The sequence below is a fragment of the Cydia strobilella genome, chromosome 1, assembly GCF_947568885.1.
Source record: "Cydia strobilella chromosome 1, ilCydStro3.1, whole genome shotgun sequence".
NCBI lineage: Eukaryota > Metazoa > Arthropoda > Insecta > Lepidoptera > Tortricidae > Cydia > Cydia strobilella.
This window is the reverse complement of record NC_086041.1, coordinates 6738599-6760351: the sequence shown is the minus strand read 5'-3', so window position 1 is coordinate 6760351 and position 21753 is coordinate 6738599. Positions and strand designations below refer to the sequence as shown.

At 38.9% G+C, this 21753-nt stretch overlaps 2 protein-coding genes across 3 annotated transcripts; one reads left to right on the top strand and one right to left on the bottom strand.

Annotated features, from left to right (window-relative positions):
- Positions 1-4742: 4742 nt before the first annotated feature.
- On the top strand, positions 4743-8256 carry LOC134755743 (probable ATP-dependent RNA helicase DDX43). Its single transcript, XM_063692295.1, has one exon. It carries the CDS (start codon positions 4917-4919, stop codon positions 7071-7073), a length of 2157 nt encoding a protein of 718 aa, XP_063548365.1. The 5' UTR covers positions 4743-4916; the 3' UTR covers positions 7074-8256.
- A 460-nt stretch (positions 8257-8716) lies between these two features.
- Positions 8717-20728, bottom strand: LOC134755825 (succinate--CoA ligase [ADP/GDP-forming] subunit alpha, mitochondrial-like). Of its 2 annotated transcripts, none has more exons than XM_063692439.1 (5): positions 20597-20728; positions 17588-17952; positions 14420-14614; positions 11930-12124; positions 8717-8984 (listed from the first exon to the last, which is right to left on the bottom strand). In XM_063692439.1, the coding sequence occupies exons 1-5, from the start codon at positions 20631-20633 to the stop codon at positions 8775-8777; spliced, it is 1002 nt and encodes a 333-aa protein (XP_063548509.1). In that variant the 5' UTR covers positions 20634-20728; the 3' UTR covers positions 8717-8774. The 2 variants fall into 2 exon arrangements, with proteins under 2 accessions (XP_063548509.1, XP_063548518.1); XM_063692448.1 differs by having other exon boundaries at positions 8717-8990; positions 11945-12124; positions 20597-20727.
- Positions 20729-21753: the final 1025 nt, after the last annotated feature.

Here is a 21753-nt window from a genome sequence, read left to right as displayed (position 1 = left end):
AACCGTTTACGACAGAAGTAGGTAAGCGGGCAATTTGAACACCGCATCCACTTATATATTCTTCTGACTACCTTTTTGCCGGACACTGCTATCTTGATGCTAAGAGGGACATAGAAACAACCCCAGTTAGACGCATAATTTGGCATTATGCGTCTAAAGGGGGTTGCGTCTAAACGCAAAACGCCATTTTGTCGTTGCGCTAATTTAAAAAAAAATACGCATAACGCCAAATACGAAGAATGCCAAAAAACGCATAATGCCAAAAACGCAAAACGCCAGATCACTGTCAGAGTTCAGATCAATCTGTTTCCAAGATTTTTCAATTTTTGTATGAGTACATATCCCTTCGCAACTTAACTAGACGGAGCCCCGATTCGCGGGGCTCCTATTTCTGGGCGGTTGGCCCTTCGGGCATCTGAAGCTATCTAACGAACCTAACCTACCTACCTATTGATTTAGTGTGACATCCGTGAAAACATTACACTTTGTGGAAAAAAGCGTAGGTAGATAGGTAGGTTAGGTTCGTTAGGTAGCTTTAGATGCCCGAAGGGCAAACCGCCCAGGAATAGGAGCCCCGCGAAGCGGTGCTCCGTCTAGAAAGGGTCGAGGGGTTTCGTACAAAAACAAAAACAAGGTTTGGATGATATCAAATAATTTGCTGGGTGTCATTAGCTTTTGGCATTATGCGTATTTGGTTTTTATACAACTTTGGCATTCCACGTGTTTGGCATTAACAGAATTTGGCAATACACGTCTTTGGCGTTTCGCGTATGAATGGCGTTTTGCGTTTTTGGCATTATGTGTCTAAAGGATTCGAACGCTCACTTGACATCAAACCGATAATATAATAATTTTGGAATCATATCAGTTAAGCTGTCATTCGCACGGCAATCTTGCTCGTACTAAGGGCCACCCCACACTAGCGTCTTTTGAGCTTCGGCGTCTAGTCAGCGCTATGCAAAATTGCGTCGCTGCACTGTTGCGCCAAGCAGCAACCATAGAGTTGACTAGACGCCGACACTGGAAACTAGTGTGCGGTGGCTCTAATAGATGAGCGGACAAGTCTGAGGAAAATGAACGCGTGAATGATTTGATTCCATTATTATTCTAATATCGGTTTCATGTCAGGTGCACGTTCGAATTGGCCTAAGGGTTATGCATGTACAGTCGCCATCAGATAGAGCGGGCAAGGTCTCACAAATATCTGAACACGCACTCTTAACTCCTTGACAAAAGAGGCGTGTTCAGATATTTGGGAGCACAAAGATCTGCCTCTCGCTCGCACATCGGACCGGCGTGTGCTATTAGCTTTATGAACGCCAAGAACTAAAGAACTCGGAACAACGCCATGAACACATTTTAGGTAATATAGCGTACGCTGCCAAGTAACCTTTCAAGTAAGGTACCTAAGTCTCTTGCGCCCGTGACCTATTTAATTAAGTGTGTAACGTTTTTGTTTATGGCTTAACCTCTCGAATGCCGGAACGCGGATCCACGTTAGTAGGTATTGAACTCTAATTATTAATTAATTAGAATTCAATACTTACTGTTCGATTAATTTCAGATTCGCCAGATTCGTGTTTCGCCAGATTCCTGTTTCGTGGGATTCTCGTTTAGTCGGATTGTGACGTACCTAAAACTTACTGTCCTGTTACTGTCCGTGTCCGTGACATGCACCGTCAAACTACTCTGCCACGTCTACGTGACGTCAGAAATGGATGGCTCTATACATTTGTGCATTACCTGTAATGCACGGACGTATCAATCCACGGCAGTAGTAAAAGCGAGAGGCAGTTAAAGTGTTAAGTAAATCCGGCCAAACAGAAATCCGGCAAGACAAGAATGCACCCGCACCAGCTATCAGACCAGACGCGTCTGCTAGCTGGCGCGGGTGCATGAAGCGGGCACGGGCCGGGCGCACGCGTGGGGGGCCATAGTAGGTAGACGTCCGCACTAGTTAGCGTTGCTCATACTGTTTTTCGTTGACCCGCCCACCAGCTCCGTGCACCCGCGCCAGCTGGCGGAGGCCCTATGCGAACCTTTTGCAAATGGTCCGAGATTAGCGCACTAGCCATGCATTTCCAAATCTGGATGCACGTATTCACACTTATTACCAAGGTTCGCTTTATATTGAATTGTTCACTCGTCCTGCTAATACTTGTGCGTGAAGAAAAGAAAAGTATGGCGTGAATTATTTTTCAATTTGCATGAATTAAAGATGTTTAAAGTATTCAAAAGGTTTTATTTAATAGAATATATATGAGTGAAAGAAATACAGTTAAAAGAAATACCATCGACTTGGGAAATAGTGAACTTCCTCTACAAAAAGTCCCTGATGCAATACATTCACTCCGTGAATTTTATCCTGCTTTATATGGCAAACGGAAGAAAATAATAGGTAGCGCGTAACGCAAACCCAAATGTTTCACTTGTACATAAGCACCATTCTCCTGCAGAGAGAGAAATGAAAAACCTTCTTACGACTACTTTTATTAACATAGAAACTTAGATTATGGTTTGGACACGTGGAAGGAATGAGTGAAAGAAGGCTAACATAGAGGGTGTATAAGGGAGAGGTAGAAACGGGAGTTGGAAGGGGCAGACCTCGTCGGACTTTTGTCTGATCAGATCGGGGAAAACCTGAAGAAAGTCCAGGTCAAGAGCACCCTAAACCGGCGAACGTGTATGTGGAATGTTATGAAAGTGAAGGAAGCGAAAGTGTCAGGATCGTAGCGAGTGGAATGCAAGTCCGTGGTCTCTCTGCCTACCCCTCCGGAAAACAGGCGTGATTATATGTATGTACTTAGATTATATTTTCTTGCCGTTAAACAAATAATTGTGGTATTTCATAAAGACATTATTTACTTATTTATTGCTTAGGAATCTTATTTAATGTTGAACTAAGTTCATATTAAGTTTTTAGCGCGATATAAATACGCGAAGTCTTAGTTTTTGGTTATATTTTTGAGCGTTTAAAAGCGACTATATGGATCCAGCATTAGCCGCTCATTCGGTTCTTCTATTGCACGCAAGATGTCAGTACTAGAGAGAATTTGAAAATACATACTTAAGTAGTTTAATGCGATTTATTCAGCAGGAACTATTCAAGAAAAATAATAACGTAGTTTTTCATTATATTTCAGGCATGCAAAGTGATGTAAATGGTTACAAAAGTAACCTTATATGAATGTCATTTTATTAGTTCCAGTTTACGCCGCAGTGCATGATCAAAATCATGAATAGCATCTTCCCTGGACACTTTCGGAGTTTGGTGTCATATAAGTTATTAATGCTAAAAGTAAGACCTTCCAAATAAGATATGTCTCAATTATATATACCAATAGTAAAAGTTGCCCATTCTCCTACCAAAGCTCCATCTAGTGTCGGGTAGAACAAACAAAGCGTCATTTACCACAATTAATTAACTAATAAACTAGTTTTATTTCCGCTCCTGCATGGATTTGAGTCCGACTATATTTAAAAAAAAATAGCTTATAATAATGCCTTTTCAGTGTTATATATGGCTTGTGTATACAAGTAAGTTTCAGGGTTTCATAACAGTTTTTTAATTCAAGCATATGTTTTATCAATTAATTTCAGTCCTGTACGTACTTAAACGTAGGTGTTGGTATACAGAAGTGTAGCATTTCGCATATTCTTTTATATAAAACACCTAACAACTGGCTACAAAACAAGTATTTTGTAAAACAACAGTTTATATGCGCCACACTTTTTTTTTAATAGCTCTGTCCCTGCACGTAATCCAAAGTTGGTGTCATACAACAAAATAATGCTATTCGTAAGCCCTTTCAAACGAGATATGTCTCAACAGTATACATCCATGGTACAAATTGCCCATTCTCCTTTTGGAACAAATCGCTATTAGGTGATAGTTTTTGGTATTGCTGTCTGTTTTTGTTTGTCGCTTTCTGGGTTTTGTTCCACTAACACTTAGTTTTTAATCTTAATTGTTATTAACCATTATGAGCCATTGTTGTCTTTTAAATAAATAAATTAAATTAAATTAAATTAAATTAAATATTCCACTCACCACTGGAGGGCTTCGTCACTTTTTCTTTAATAGATGACATCTATTACAGTATATAATTAGTAAAAGTGGCCAAATTGGCGTTCGAGTCCGCACGGCCTGACTTCATCTGGCCTGACTTCGTCTGGACAGGCCTTATCGCGAATAATCCTAGTGTGGCCGTATGAAAACGTCGAATTAACGCGTTAGTGTGGCCCCAGCATAACGGGAAACGCGTTAATTCGACTTTTTTCATAAGCCCCTCACACCACACCTATAGTCATAACACACCATCGCACCGCACCAAGGTCATTGTGCGTCGCACCCATAAGTAAGAGCGAGAAAGAGATATTGCTTTCTCGCTCTTACTTATGGTTGCGACGCACAATGACCTTGATGCGGTGCGATGGTGTGTTACGACTTTTACGTTCGCGGCTTCGCGTCGTGATTCGCACATGAGTGTAGAGGGCCCTATACGTCCACACTGGGATTATCGCGATAATCATCGTCGTTTCCCGTTAAGTGCGTAACATAATGGCCACACTACAGTGCACTACAGGTTGTAACCCCATCGCACCGCATGACCGCACCAAGGTCATTGTGCGATGGTGTGTTACACTTGTAGTGTGGCCCCAGCATGTGAAAGAACATGCCATAAACTACAAACATTAATAAAAAAAAATATGGTTCAATTCAATTGTCTATGTTCATAACAAATTTCAATCTGAAAATAAAAGCATGTGTTTATTGTGTTTTGCTTAGAGTTTTTAGTTATTAACATGTTAGTTTAGTAACGTCAGTATAGACTTGCTAGTCGCGCCTACCTAATAAAACTAATAAGGAAATTTATACGAGTACTCTAAAGGTTTGATATATTTATAAAACCAAAATGGCAGACGACGAATGGCAAGATGAAGCGGTCGTGGCCATGCCTTCAGCACCCATATCTTCAGGATACGACAGCCGTCCGAGAGCAGGTGGCAGAGGCAGAGGACGCAGTAACGATTCCAATTGGAGAGCACGTGGCCCTCAGACTAGTAGCTACGACGACCGGCGTGACAATAGAGACGGAGATCGTCGGGATGGCGGCGACCGGCGCAACGGAGATCGCCGGAATTTTTCACGACAAGACGAAGGTAACAGGAAAGTAATTTCAGTCCCATCCTCAAAGATCGGTCGGGTAATCGGTAAAGGCGGGTCTAAAATCAAAGATCTTGAATTTGACTCTGAGGCTAAAGTAAAAATCGGAGATACTAGCGGCGACGAAACTGACATCACGCTGACGGGTACTGATGAGGCTATCGCAAAGGTTGAGGACATGATTAAAGATCTTGTCAAAGACTATAAGCCTGCTGGATCACGAGATTTGAACACCAGTAACAGCAGCAATCAGTCTGGGGAGTTTATGACAAAAAATGAAAATGGTGTGGAAGTTATTGACTGGTCCAAGTTGAATTCGTTTTATGAAGAGAGTCAGAAGGAGCGATGGAGCAAGCTACCGCCTATTGTTAAAGATTTCTATAAGGAAGATCCTCAAGTAGCTGCAATGCCCGCTGCTGAAGTTAGTCGTTGGCGTAAAGCAAACCATGACATTCAAGTAAAGAGAACTTTTGATGAAAAACCTGGTTTAAGGCCTATTCCTAATCCAGTTCTGACATTTGAACAAGCGTTCCAGCACTACCCTGAGATTCTGGAGGAAATTTATAAGCAGGACTTTAAGCAACCCTCTCCAATTCAAAGCCAAGCTTGGCCAGTTCTCCTAAGAGGCGATGATTTAATAGGCATTGCTCAAACCGGTACTGGCAAAACATTAGCTTTCCTTCTGCCAGCTCTAATACATATTGATGGTCAGACTACCCCAAGAGAAGAGAGAGAAGGTCCATCAGTCCTTATATTAGCTCCGACCAGGGAGCTAGCTTTACAGATTGACAAAGAGGTATCCAAGTATCAATACCGAGGCATTAAGTCAGTGTGTTTATATGGAGGGGGAGATCGTAAAGAACAAATCAAAGTAGTGTCCAAAGGTGTAGACATTGTCATTGCTACTCCTGGAAGACTGAATGACCTTATAATGGCTAGGCACCTGAACATCATAAACTTCTCGTACATTGTCCTTGATGAGGCTGACAGAATGTTAGACATGGGCTTTGAACCTCAGATCAGAAAATCCTTGTTTGATGTCAGACCTGACCGCCAGACAGTAATGACCTCGGCCACCTGGCCTACAGGTGTGCGGCGCTTAGCAGAGTCCTATATGAAGGACCCTATCCAGGTTAATGTGGGATCACTGGATCTCGCGGCAGTTCACACAGTGACACAAAAAGTTGTATTTGTTGAGGAAGATGAAAAAGAGCAATATCTTCTAGATTTCTTAAACAACATGGAGCCTACGGACAAGGTGATTGTATTCTGTGGTAAGAAGGCAACAGCAAACCATATTTCTACTGAACTGGCAATAAGAAACATTAGTTGCCAAGCTTTGCATGGAGACAGAGACCAGAGTGATCGTGAAGCGGCTTTAGAAGAAATGGTTGATGGGACAGTAAACATTTTGATTGCCACTGATGTTGCTTCCAGAGGAATAGATATCAAGGACCTCACTCACGTTATTAACTTGGATTTTCCGCGTCACATTGAAGAGTACGTGCACAGGGTAGGCAGGACTGGTCGAGCGGGAAAGACAGGCATTTCACTGTCATTGATAGCGAGGAATGATTGGGCACATGCAAGGGAATTGATAAAAATCCTTGAGGAAGCTAATCAGGAAGTTCCTGATGAATTGGAGCAAATGGCACAGAGGTTTGAAGCCATGAAGTTGCGTCGCGACGGTGAAGGAGGCGGGCGTGGGGGCCGTGGTGGCGGACGTGGTCGAGGAGGTCGTGGAGGAGGAGGTTATGGCGGTGGCGGCCGCGATGGAGGCTACGGCGGCGGCGGACGCGATGGTGGTTACGGCGGCGGCGGTCGCGATGGTGCTTACGGCGGCGGCGGTCGCGATGGTGGTTACGGAGGTGGCGGTGGATATGGAGGGAGAAGAGACAGATATTAGTCTCCTCTCAATTTTTGACTGTTACTGAGGGTCTCAAAAATTTTATCAATTTACAGCCATGTTCAGTCTTCCAAGCTAGACTACAGAAAAGTTTTAAGAACTCAAGGTCTACCATCTCAACTTGGCTACTTTTTCGATTCATCCGATTTAACCAGTATTATTACTACCTGTAGGTACTGTACCCGCCCCTCTTTAATATTACTTATATACCTAGTTGTAATTGTTTTTTTTTTAGACTGAAAATAAGCCAGGCTTAAAATATTGTCAGTTTCAGATGTAGTGCATAATTATTACCCTTCGTATTTTCACAGGAACGTACGAACGTGTCTTGCTATTTCAGTCAGTCTCGGTACAAAAAGTACTGAGATTGACTGAAGTAGCATGACAAATACGAACTTTTCCGAGAAAATACGAAGGAAAACAATTATGCGCTACATCTGGAATTCTGGAATATAATATATTGTTTATCTCTTGTGCGAGAGAAGATGACTGATCTGACAGTAGACTATTGTAACAAAATGTGTTATAGTTTATAAGGTATACATTGGAATCTTGCATGCAAATCACGGCAAACTAGGCTGGAAGGTCAACAGAACTACAAGCATAAAAATACAAAAATACTTACAAATAAAGAATGAACTGCGGAACACCAGTGAACGGTAACCGGAAGTAGCCAGAAATTTCTTTGACAGTTTTAATCAAAACAGTTACTCTTAAATGTGTGCGATGCTGTACAATAGGGAAACTACATGGTTAATATAAATTTATATCTGAAGAATGAAGTGACGAAATATAATTAACCTCAGCCTCTTCAATACAGGTATGGTGACAAATACACCATTCAGCTCCATTTATTTATGTTTTCCCGACGTTCTGTACGTGTCTTTAGGTTCTAACTCACAAAAAGACAAAACAAGCTAGGAGGGAAGGATGCTTGGTTGGTTAAGTCTATGCGGCTAAGAACGCAAAGATACGTTCGAAACGTCTGTATAATTATAAGTTTCTTAGTACCTAATTTGCCGTGAATTGCGAATAGTTACCAATCCTTGTTTATAAGTTTATATAACATTGTCATAATCAAGGACTATCTGAATTTATGATAAAGGTGTATTTCTGTTGTCCTGTTACTTGATGAAAATAAAAAGCATTTTAATTTGGTTTATCATGTATATTGTTAACATTACATGTTATGTTTTAATTTAATATTGTTAGAACCTGCCTGCCACATAAAGTGAAGCCCAAAAACAGCAATCAATATTCATAAGTTTTCTTAACGAAGTAGCGTAGCAAATTGAGAATAGCCTAAAGAGGTACTTAACATTAATAACATTCTTATAATACTATGTGCTTTCTAATATAAGACAACCTCGTGCATACATTTTTCACGCTAGGGATAAAATCTGCCACAGACGCAACGTACACAGATGCTGTTGATAATGTTAAATAATATTTTCTATAGAACGCACCACTTTTTTTAATTGTTCTTAAACGAAGCTTTAAATCTGTACAAATCCATAAATAACATATTTGCTCGAGGGCAGTAATTTTAATGGACATTTAGAGGTAAAACTTTAATTAATACTGTCAATAGGCTTGTGACAGTATGCCTTGGAGGCGTTAAATAAATAATTCATAGAAACAACGTTTGAAAACATACATGTATAATTTCTAAAAGTCTATAGTGACAATAACCAGAGTATCTTAGACGATTTCTAATCTCTTCATCTCTTTGAAGAGTTCGGTGCCCATCTTGGCGGGGGAGCGAGTGACGATGACGTTGGCCTTCTCTAGCGCTTTGATCTTGTCCATGGCGCCGCCCTTGCCGCCCGAGATGATGGCGCCGGCGTGACCCATCCTCCTGCCGGGCGGCGCCGTCAGGCCCGCGATGAACGACACCACGGGCTTGGCTTTCTGGCCCTGGAATTACAGATTACATGACAGAAACTGGCACGTAACGATGTCAACTTTGTGACTACAAAGTTACAAACTACATCAGTACATACTCAAACAAAAACACTGTGCTTCAAACGGATGTTGAACGGTGGAAAACTGAACATTGTTATCTACAAACAAAAAACACTACAATGTTATGTTATAACACTTATAACTAATTGAAATACTATGTTGTACTTATTCAATTAATGTACAATTCACTCTGATACACACTAAAATTTAAATAAAAATTTGGAAACCATGATGATGATGACATGAAGTTAGCAACGGAAGCCAATAATAGTAATAGTGCAATGTGCAACGAGGGGGGTAAGTGAAATATTGGAAACGAGGTCTTTAGATTCACAACAGCTACAGGCTGGAGTGAATTAAAGACTCGAGTTTGCAATATTCTTAACCCCGGAGTTATACACAATGTTTTTCATCACACTTGCGACAAAAAAAATAAAAATTTAAGGGAGATATGTCTTACGCAGCCACTACGCAGCGTACTACGTAGGCGAACAACACGCGAACGCGAAGCGGAGCGGGGTGAATCAATCCTTTGATACCTATAGCAGTGTCCTACGTGGGCGATCCTGTTGCGAACGCGAACGCCGTGGGCCCGCCGCGCCGCGCCGCTTTGCTTCGCGTTCGCGAGTGTTCGCCTACGTATATATATGTCATTTTTTTGACAGACGTTAGGCATCGAAGGCACAGACCTATCCACGATTGAAAATTGTGTAAAAAATATATTTTAAACTGCTTTTAATAAATTAATCAAATTAAATATTTTTAACCCTTTCGACGCCGTGTCAAACACAAAAGCTGTCATTCAGACGCCACGTCACCGAAGTGTCAAAACTGAAATTGAACTTTATGTACCTCTATATGCATCATATGCATGTAGGTCTATGTTGCTCTGTGGTCTATGACCGATTAACCGGTCTCTGGCGTTGAACCTACGGTGCGTATATATCGGTCATTGGCGTCCAAAAGGTTAAACATAAAAAAAACAATTAAATTATGAACTAGTCTGGTCATATCTTTCAAAAAATCGACGTCGACTTACAAATCATATTACTTATTCATTTACTTTTTGGCAACCGGATTTTTTAACCTAATTTGACCCCGCTGAATCCGATTTGCCGGTTGCTCGATCGAAATCTTGACTGGAACTACCGGAAGTGAGTTATTCAAGATGGCGGCCATTATTACCCTACAGTGACCCTAATGAGTTCCTTGTATGGAGACCCACATTTCTTAATATATTTTTTTATAATAATTATGGCAAAAATAACAGTAATAATAACACGTATTTTCTGAAAGTTTTGAGTACCTATCTGCCATGGTTCCAAATATACAGCTCTTTAAAGATTAAACAAAAATCGTCGTCAGCGCCGTACGCATAAACAAAAAACGCAAAGCGCTATCTTTCACTGCTGTATTATCAAAACGCATACGTATCGTAAGAGTTTTATTAGCTCCGTGCGCCATCTAGTTCGTTATTGTGAACTAAAAAAATGCCTACAAGTCCTTCAGTACACCTGCATGAAATAAGATTTTACAGTACATATGGTGCTACTTTCTCGCACTAGTGCGTAAAAGAACACTTTTTGTGCATATGTCAAAAGTTTAAAGGGCCATATGTACTGTAAAACGTTGTACGATACACGTGCGAATAGGTAATTCGCAACTCGTGTCGATTTAACACACTCCCTGCGGTCGTTTTAATTTATCGCCACTCGTTTCGAATTTCCTCTTTTCCGCACTTGTATCGTAAATAACTATTTTGAGCAAGTGTGATGAAAATCAATAAAATTAGTTAGAACTGAGGATGGTCGATAAATTCTGAGATTGTCTTTACAAAATAATGCTTTGTTTTTTTACAGATGTCAATGAGATGTGAGATAAGATAAAGTAAACCTTTGGATTGGGCACCATTGTAGATCCATACCTTTTTTGACTGTCAAAGCGACAAAAAAAATAAACTTAAAATAGAAAATAAGAAGGGTCGTGAGCAAATTCGTAACTAAGACAAGGTAATGAAGACAATTAATCTCCGTACACACAGCTGCAAAAGTGTATGCCTAATTTATTCATAAAGTGAGTAAGCACGCTGTATATACGCGTGCTTTATCAGTATCGAGATGGCGCCACTCAATAGTGGTCCTAGGAATTGAAATAACAGTGTAACATCCTGGAGATTACATATTAGGCTTTGCGCTTTCTACGGAGACAAACTGTCTTAATTATTTAGGACCCACCCACACTAGCGTCCCTTTGAGGGTCGGCGTTCAGTCAGCGCTATGGCTACTGACGTCGCGACGCCCGTACGTCAAGTAGCAGACGCTAGTGTACAGTAGCACAGTGTAAATGGCAAATAATGTAAACAAATGTTAGCATTTGACATGATATAACCTTACATTTTACGAAGGTTGTTCTCACAAAAACATTATTAATTAACGTAGGTATATTTTAACTACAAAAAATTATAAATTAAGAGCCACCCCTATGGTCAAACAATAGATACCTATTGCGAAAAATGTAAACAAATCAATTTCATTAATTCGTCATCTCGCACTTTTTTAAGGGCAACCGTGATCTGATCAACAGTTTAGATGCTTAAATCTCTTGGGCCACCCCATACTTAGCGTCTTTTGAGCGTCGGCGTCTAGTCAGTGCTATGGAAAATGGCGTCGCTGCGCAGTTGCGCCAACGTTGCGTCGAGCAGCATCCATAGAGTTGACTATACGCTGACGCTCGGGAGACGCTAGTATGGGGTGGCCCTAGAGATTTAACTATCTAAACTGTTGATCAGATCATGGTTGCCCTTAAAAAAGTGCGAGATTACGTATTAATGAAATTGATTTGTTTACATTTCTCGCAATAGGTATCTATTGTTTGACCATTTTGTTTGTAACATTGGTAATAGTTACCGTGTTGTACTGGATGAGGTACTCGGAAGCGAGCTCCTCGGCGTTGCCTCCGATCTCTCCGATGAGTATGATGCCCTTGGTCTCCGGGTCGTTGAGGAACACCTCCAGACAGTCGATAAAGTCGGTGCCGTTGAACGGGTCGCCGCCGATGCCGACGCATAGGGTCTGGCCTAGGCCGGTCTGGAAATGGAAAAAAACAACATTTATACACGGTGAAATTTATTCGGTGATCAGGACCCAACTTTTCTAATGCAGTAATCGATGGCGATCAAATTTATGTAGCACTAACCCATTTTTTTGTTAAACATATTTTTAAGTGAATATTAATTTTTAATTGTAATTTATTGTCACCCTACCAATGGTTTAGTCTAAAGTGTTTAAAACCTATTTCCAAAGTAACAGCCATAAAAAAACTAAAGACTTATGAACAATAAACTGTCAATTTGTCATTGTTAAATTTATATTGTATTCTTCACTGAAGTTATTCACTAATCTGTTATTTTATTTTTATTTGATACAAATGTTTACATGACATTACAGTTGAACCAATGCGTCACGAAACTTAAGACTAACAGCAATAATAATACATATAACGGCAACAATTATAACAACAATAATAGCACATTACATTAGCATAGACAAATTATATTGGAACAGTTGAACACCTAGCATCCATCGCCTCACAGAATCTCATGCAGGCATTCATTATACACTGCCGTCCATCGCCACGCAAATAGGTCGCACTCAAGCGTCGATGCCAGGTTGTAATGTTATTTAGTAACGTCTGTAGTGTGGTAATAAACATAGTACCTACTCATCTTACATTATTTCTAATCTTACATTCTTAACGTGGGGTTAGTTCCCGATTCGCCGGATTCTTGTTTCATCGGATTCTTATAATCTGATTCTAACGTACTAAACTAAATCCGGCGAATCGGGAACTAACCTTACATGGTGCATACATAACATTATCTAGGTCTAAGTACATACCTACGTATTTCAGTGGTCTGATGGCAGGCCTAATAGGTAAGGGTGACGGAACGCAACACGACGCCAATACAGCCCTTCTTGACGCCAGTACCCATTATTTCCTACTTACATTCCTACACGACGTGGACCCGGGTATGTCCTTAAACTACGTCCAAAAGAGAGGTATGGGCACTGTGAATGACATCTCGCTTTGTGTGGTAGGGCACAGGACAGCGGATGTCATTCCAGATCTAGAGCAGAGCCCAACTGGGGAGGTACCTCCACCTTACAGAAAATCGCAGCCAAATAACACTAGACCCTACTATAGTAGATTGTGTCACAAGGGAGCAAAATGACATATTTACGGCGAGGGCGTACAATTGAATCCTAAACGAAGCGAAGGATTCTATAATAGAATCTTGAGCGTAGCGAGGGATTCTAACATAGAATCCTGAGCTTTTCACATCACCTATGAGGAAATTACATACATATTTATTAGGTTTCAAAACATTATTATTTTAAGCAAAGATCGATACGGACAAAGTGCCAAAAATATGTATACACGACCTTATCGATATTTTCAGACGTGACTGTACTGACAAATTAAAAGTACCTACAGCTCATAATTATGTACCTAATATCTTTTCAAAGACAGCAGCAAACACCTAAAATGATACAATGAAAATCAAGTACATTATTTTTGTAGATTTTTCTGGTAACAACAAATTAGCTCTTACCCCTTTGAACCAAATCTTCGGAAGAACACTATGAAGACTGATATCACTTATATTTATTATTATAAAGTTATTGATTCAAACTAAGTATTTACAAATTTATACACAATACAGAACCGCATAATTATGCTTTGTGAAATATTTGTACAAAACTTTTTAAATATAAACTTTTTAAATTGCATAGACAAGTCTGGCTGCGTTTAAGGAGACCTAAAATGTCAAAATAAAAATTAAATTATTAAACTAATGTTTTTTTACGTTTCTTTGTAAATATGACGGTAAATAATTAATTCACTTAATTTAAATATGCTATTAATTAATTCAAAATACGCTAATTACATTTATTGTTTACAATTACAACAACATATTATTTAAGTTTAAAAAATTGTATGCATGTAATCGATTATAAAGAAATTGTAATCGATTATAGGCTTTCATATGGCTTTGTGTCAATATTTCATACTGGCAACAAAATGTCCTTGAACAGAAAAGTGCCACTTTGATCCCTCCTAGCAGGGAAGAAAAGTTCCCTTTTCAAATAGGTGATGTGAAAATAGTGTTGTGTTCCTGCCGGTGAGTAAGGTTGCCAGAGCTCGAGGGAGAGGAGTGTTAGGGTCGGCAACGCGCATGTAACTCCTCTGGAGTTGCAGGCGTACATAGGCTACGGGGACTGCTTAACATCAGGCGGGCCGTATGCTTGTTTGCCACCGACGTAGTATAAAAAAAAACCTACATAGCAACTACATTTATTTTTGTTTAAACAATTACTTACTTCAGTGGTCTGATGGCAGGCCTCATAAGTAAGGGTGCCGGAACGCGACACGACGCCGATGCAGCCCTTCTTGTGGACGGCGGCGGGCATGATGCCGATCTTGCATTTTTCTGGGGCGATGATGCCGGGACAGTTGGGTCCGACCAGCCGGGACTTGTTTTGCCTGAGCAGCGCGTGTTTCACTCGTACCATGTCCTGGAATTGCGTAAATCTAGGATTATTTACTGTGTATAGGAATAGATAAGTGTGGTAAGTAATTTGAAACCTTAAGAGGATAGTGGACTACCGCTTGGCGATACAAACGTAGTCCCCATGTACCTCCCTGGATATTGACATTATGGAAAATATTTATACGCAAAAAGTTTTTGATTTATAAATTGTATATACAGATGTCAATCACAAGGAAAAATTCAACGATGATCAAACTCTGGTCAACGTGGGACTCGAACCCACATCCTTGGATTGCCGGTCCAATGCGTTACCAGTTGCGCCAGCTGACCATCCGTCAATCAACGCGAATTTAATCATTGCAACTGTGACGACGTCACTAGCGACATCTGCATATTTTAAGGTTCACAACCTTGACCACCTCTGAGGACATGCGTTAGCGCATGACTTACCTCCCGACCACACAACATGGTTGTATTAAGCCGGCGCGAGATTTTTTTGATTTGTTTACTACTTTATAAAAATTAATTCCAAACAAATTTTTAAATGCTGCTAACTCTACTAATAATAATAACAAAAAACAAACGAAGGGGCATAGCTGTGGGTGTGGTTAATTAATACACATCAAATTGCGTAAAAATATATTCTATACTAATGTGAATATCCGGAGAGGAAAATGGGGAAAAGAGCCCTTTCAACTGCCTGATTTTTGTAATCTCCTTCCACCTGTTAATTACGTTTGAGTCAGATGACTGACCATTGTAAACCTTATTACAACGACACATGGTCGATTTAAGTAAGATTCTGTAGAAAAAGCGTTTTTTATCACATTGGTGAAGAAAAAATTGTCTTTTCACCACACCAGCTGGTGTGAAGAAAGTTGCATTTTATCCACATGTGAGGCAAAGTAATCAAAGGCAAATTTTGAGTTATTTTCTGATGTTTTCTTGTAAAATTGACTTTTAAATGATGACGTTGAATGATAAATATTTAATAACATTAATTTTGAATCGATTTGCTTTGATTTTGTTTAATATTTTACAGTTAGGATTTTCCTTTTGTGTTGGTGTGGCGAAAAATTTTGTGTTTCACTCGGTGGCAAAATTTGTTTAACCCTCGTGCCTTGACACCCTCGCAACACTCAAGATTCCATTTTTTGGTTCAATTTTGTAATCTTTCGCTTGCTCGGGTATCAATATTAGCACGAGGTTAAACAACAACTTTGCCTCCTTGTAAAACAAATAACTACCTATATTATCTGGTGATATAGGTAAATTTTGCAAGTGTTTATAATGAAATCATACTTACAGATATCATTACAAGCTATTAATAGGTACAATCACCTGTTTTCCTGTTAATAAGCAGTTGATTGTTCCTTAATTATGCAAATAAATCTGAACGGATTTAGCTGAAATTTAGCAAACAGATAGTTAACAACTTAGATTAAGGCTTATGATACTTTTTATCCCTTAAGTCGTTCAGCTGCTCCCTAAACTCCCTTTATTACTTACGAATTACTCGAATAATGTAAGTAATAAAGGGAGTTTTAGGAGCAGCTGAACGACTTAAAATGCGAACAGAACGGGCGGAGTAGTCATGTAATAAATAAATAAAGGCAATTATTCAATAAGTCTGTGTTCCAGATCTCACATGTTCTCTGTTACCACTATACCCTACTCCACTCATACCCTGGGCCTGCTAAGGATCTGAACACCGTGACACCTGACTTGGTTGCTTGGCTTGGCAACCTCAAGGCTACACTCTGATTGCCCTCAATGTTGATGCCATACGATTAAATAAACTATACCCAACGTTAGATAAACCATAGAGTAACTTATACTAGAGCAGTACTGTCATAGTAAATTTTGTAACCCCAGTAAATTCACTGCCATCTGTCGACACACTTTAAAACTAAAAATTAAGATTTATAAAAATACGATAAAATGTATTTAAGTAAGTAAGTAAGTAAGTAAATATTCTTTATTGCACCAAAATTATACATTTTACATACATGTAAAACTACAAAGAAATATTTAAAGAAAAAATAGAACCAGGTAACAACAGGCGGTCTTATCGCTAAAAAGCGATCTCTTCCAGACAACCTTTGGGTAGCAGGAAATGTAGAACTCATACAAAAGTCAACAGGTAGTGCAAAGAGCTTAAATATGGAGACTATTAAACACAAACACACATACTACAATTACTACTTATACATATAAGTATTAAAACGAAACCTAACACACAAATAAATATACAATACAATATATATATATATATATAATATATATTTATACAAGCATATATACAATATATAAAATGGCAACTTAAGGCAGAGATAGAAAGTATAGTTTTAGCTGATTTTTGAATATGGGGAGAGATTTAGCTAATCTTAATTCTACTGGTAAAGCATTCCACAGCCGAACAGCCCGGAAGGTAAAAGAGCTATTATAAAATTTAGAAGTAGATGAGGGAGAAGCAAGAATATGAGTCTGAGAACATCTGATAGAAGAGAGATACTTGAAACGCTCTTTGAGATAAGGTGGTGTAGCGGGGTTAAAGAGAATGCCATAGAGAAGGGCCAGAACATGAGAGTCACGGCGAAGACGAATAGGAAGCCACTTGAGCTGAGAACGGAACTGTGACACATGGTCAAATTTGCGCAGACCAAATATAAACCTTATACCGAGATTCTGGAGGCGCTCGAGCTTATTCAGCTGGTCCTCCGTAAGGTCCAGATAGCAAATGTCGGCTTAAATATAGATAAATGATTTTTTTTATTTGCATTAATTATTTTTATGATTTTAACCCATGTTCTTTCACTGATATGCGTTAAAATTGTTAAATAACAAACGAAACCGTCAACGCCATCTATACGACTGTAGGCTAAAACTAGTAGCGCCCTCTGAACGAGAATCAAATTTTCTTGATTTTCGAGGCACGTTTTTTCCTTAGACTGTATCCATCTATTACGGAGTTATATCTATCTTTGGATAAACTTACATGTTGTGGAACACCCTCTGTGATGCACACAATTAGCGGCATCTCAGCTTCAATGGCCTCCAGAATACCCGCCGCTGCTGCCGGCGGTGGAATGAACAAGACGGTCGCCTCCGCCCCTGTTGCCTCCTTTGCTTCCCTCACGGTCTTAAACACTGGCTTTCCAAGATGTTCTGTACCCGCCTTCTTTGGCGATACACCACCAACAAGCTTTGTGCCATAATCCAGTGCTTGCTGGCTGTGGAAAGTGCCTTGCTTGCCGGTGAAACCTTGTACTATAACTTTTGTTTCGGATGTCAATTTGAGGTTTTTTCGTGTTTCATGGTAGGGGGTCGAATAGAATCTGACGTTACCTAGTTTTGCACCGTCTGTAAATATAAAATTATGTTTTGTTACAGTTGTGACTTTATTTATTATGTTCTTGTCTTATGTTTGTTAATTAAGTACATAATTAAAACAGACATGTTTTGATAAATGTAAGCTGAAATACACAACATCAAAAGGATTTTTATTTTAACTACTGCAACCAACATGATTGGATAATATTATATTACGTAGTAATTATGTATCTAGATCTTAAAACCACTTTGTATTTTTATTTTTTTTGTATTTATTATGAATGTTTATATGATTTTCAAGAATAGAGAAACACCTTTTGATATTTAACAAATCGTCATCATCATCATATCAGCCTTTTATCGCCCACTGCTGAGCATAGGCCTCTCTTCGAGTATGCCACTTATCACGGTCCTGAGCCAACTTAACAAAGGAAGCAAGAAAGCAAAAGAAGAGGTTTGAGACAAACTTAGTTTCCTAATCATAGGGTAATGTGCCCTAATATCAGCCACCTAAGCGTTTTTCTGACTTTAAGCGCTAATAATGTCGTTATCTGTCGTATCAAGTACTTCAAGTGGTGTTTTTATAATGTAAAATTTAATTAGCAATCGTATAATTCAATTAAAATCACCATGAACAAAGCCGTTTATTTTTTATGATTTATTTTCTGAAGTGAGGACGAAATGCTCCAATATGTTGGGTCCCGTTTACTAAGGACCCTATTACAAAGACTCCGCTGGACTCCGATGTCTGTCTGTCTGTCTGTCCGTCTGTCACCAGGCTACAGCTATGAGATATATCTCATGAACCGTGATACCTAGACAGTTGAAATTTTCACAGATGATGTATTTCTGTTGCCGTTATTACAACAAATACTAAAAACAGAATAAAATAAATATTTAAGTGGGGCTCTCATACAATAAACGTGTTTTTTTGCCGTTTTTTGCGTAATGGTACGGAACCCTTCGTGCGCGAGTCCTATTCGCACTTGGCCGGTTTTTTTTTAATTCAGCCACTGCAACCGCATGCCCTAATACCAGCCACAGTGGTTCTGAAGTAGAATCAGTACCGAACAAAAAACAGGGAAAAATTATTATAGGTAAATAAACAAAATATTGTTCCATTTAGTATTATTTATTTTAATGTATTTATTGTCAAAATATTATTTTAAGCTGTACTTATACATAATGTCATGTTGAGAGGCATCTTTTTATAGTTCGTTTTTTTTTAATCATTAGAAAGAAGGTAAGCAATCTTGACATGTCTTTTTATCAAGAAATACCTTTGAATCACAGCAAATGTGTAACAATTATAAATCATAATTATGCGATTACAATTTACATTCTTTTGCTTTCATAAGTAGTATAAACTAAATTAAAAAGCGTTTTTCGTTAATTTTTAATAAAAAGACACGTCAAGATTGTTTTCTAATGCTAAAAAAACACCATGAAATGAATGAAATGAAGCGTGTGAGTAAAATACCGGCGTAAATGTCACCTCCGCTACCCTGGCTGATATTAGAATTTCCATACAAAAAATGATGCTGTAATATCAGCCAGGGCGGCTGATATTTGATTTCAAACCAAAACCTATGCTCTATCTCCAGCCTGCCAAAATAGCTTTAAAAACAATAAAATCGGTTTATCAGGCGATTATTTAGTTCCTTAATCACCCAAAATCAGCAAAACACTTTACATTATGTGACAATAACATGGCAAAATAGCTTTCCCAAGATGATCCCTTACAGCCAGTCGGAGGTGAAATTTACAGCAAAATGCTGCAAATGGTGCACTACCACGCACCGTTTGTTTGGCGAGCGGCTGACAAGTCAATTGTGCACCTATTATGGTCATTTTTGCATAGTGTATGCGTTATGAAAAAAGGTTTATTTTCTTGTCAAAAATTCCGTGTATTTTTGGACAAAAGGGGGGTAGCTGGAATTATGGCACTTCATGCAGAAAAGCATTCAAATTCCATAGTATCACAATTAAATTTAGTGAAAAAAAAAAACAGTCCTTACTGCACAAAACATTACTGCAACTAACTAGTCTACTATCACCTCTCAATTGTTTCATACAATTGAAACAGTAGTACATTGACCATTGAGTCAAAGGCCGGATATATCAGTTTATATACAATTTACTAACAAAACACCTGATAACACTTGATGTATCTTTTGATTGATCAAAGGTCAAGTATTGATTGACGTGCCCAATCTCTGTATTAGGGCATATTATTCGCGAATAATGTGCCCAATCTCTGTATTAGGGCATATTATTCGTGAATAATGTACCAGCTTAAAAAGCGTCTCATTGCACCGATTTGCATAATGAAAAAACTACGAATAGACATGATATTTATAGATGAAGGTCTCGGCGATCATAACTTGGGTTGTAATGAAATCGACATTGATCGGCGGACTCTCGTTGATTGTAATTAGTCCTATTTCACTTACAACACTTCAGGATATGAGATATGTGGTATAAATCGCTTAAATCTGTCCCAGTAGGTGTTAATAAAATAGGTGTTAATCTCATTGGAAGGTTAACTTCACCGTTGTAGTGAACGGAACGTTAACTATCACGTCACAAGCGTCATCGATACGAGAACCCTATGCCGGTACTTGACCCGTAGATAAAGATAAATGTAATTATGTTGCATAGTTGTGTTAATTACCTCTAAAACGAGAGAAAATCCGAACGGAGACAGCCATCACGAAGGAGAATTCTGAGGCGGAGGAGACACGGCCAAGATGTGTTTTGACACTGACAGATGATGACGATTACGTAATAGACGCATTCAGTTTATTTCATTGTTATTGATTTGGGAAACAGTAAAATGCAAGCTTATATTTGAATTTAAAAAGATATGCATATCTTTATATAAAAACTGTGCGTAGTTCTAACTAATGTCTGCATAAATGTCTTTCATGAGGGCGCTACTCATTTATTAAACATCTTTGTAATTTTGAACGCATTTCTTGTTCGAGTTATGGAAAAAACCGCCGGTCTTAGCCAGTATTTATTGTAGTTAGAGATGGGCGAAATGTGTCAGTAAAAAGAAAAGAGTGATATATATCTTTCTCTCACTGGGATATATATCACTCTTTTATATCTTTATATCCGTATGCGTCATTGCTCCCGCTCGCAACTGTATCGGCACTTGCTCACTTTACGTCATGTTATGAGTGAGAGAGAGGACACTAGAGTAGTTATTATACCGTGGCGAGATTGTTTCTTTCATTTTGTATATTGGATGTCTTGGATGATTGTATCATGATGGATATTGGATATAGATCGATTCATTCACGAAGGCGCTTGCTTTGGTTCGTATTGTCATGCTCATGCTATTACTTTAGGTATAAATACCTTATTGCGGTTTGTTTACATTTTATTAAATACCTAAAGGAATACACTCAAGTCCCGTCGAAACGAACGAGGTCAAAGCAAAGCGAAAGATTTGCAAAATTTTGGAAATCGCAAATACGTTTTGTGTAAATCCTTAAACTTACCAAAATATGACCTAAATTAGTTTGCATATGCATAGTTCAATTCTAACTTTGTAGGAACAAAACGCAGCTAGTGTATAATAACAACGAAAATAATCATGCTAGGTCCAAACAACTTTAAGCTTTAAAACATTAAGCAATAGAACTCAATTTGACTCATCACATCATTGCATTGTACTTCGGTTGACCGACGGCGTCGACGCGCGGCCGAGACAAAGAGACAATAGACATCGCTTATCTTATCTATCTATTCACTTTAGTAAATCCTTGCCGGGGGTGCGACGTGCGAGTGTACGGATATATTGGGATATACTGATATATTCGG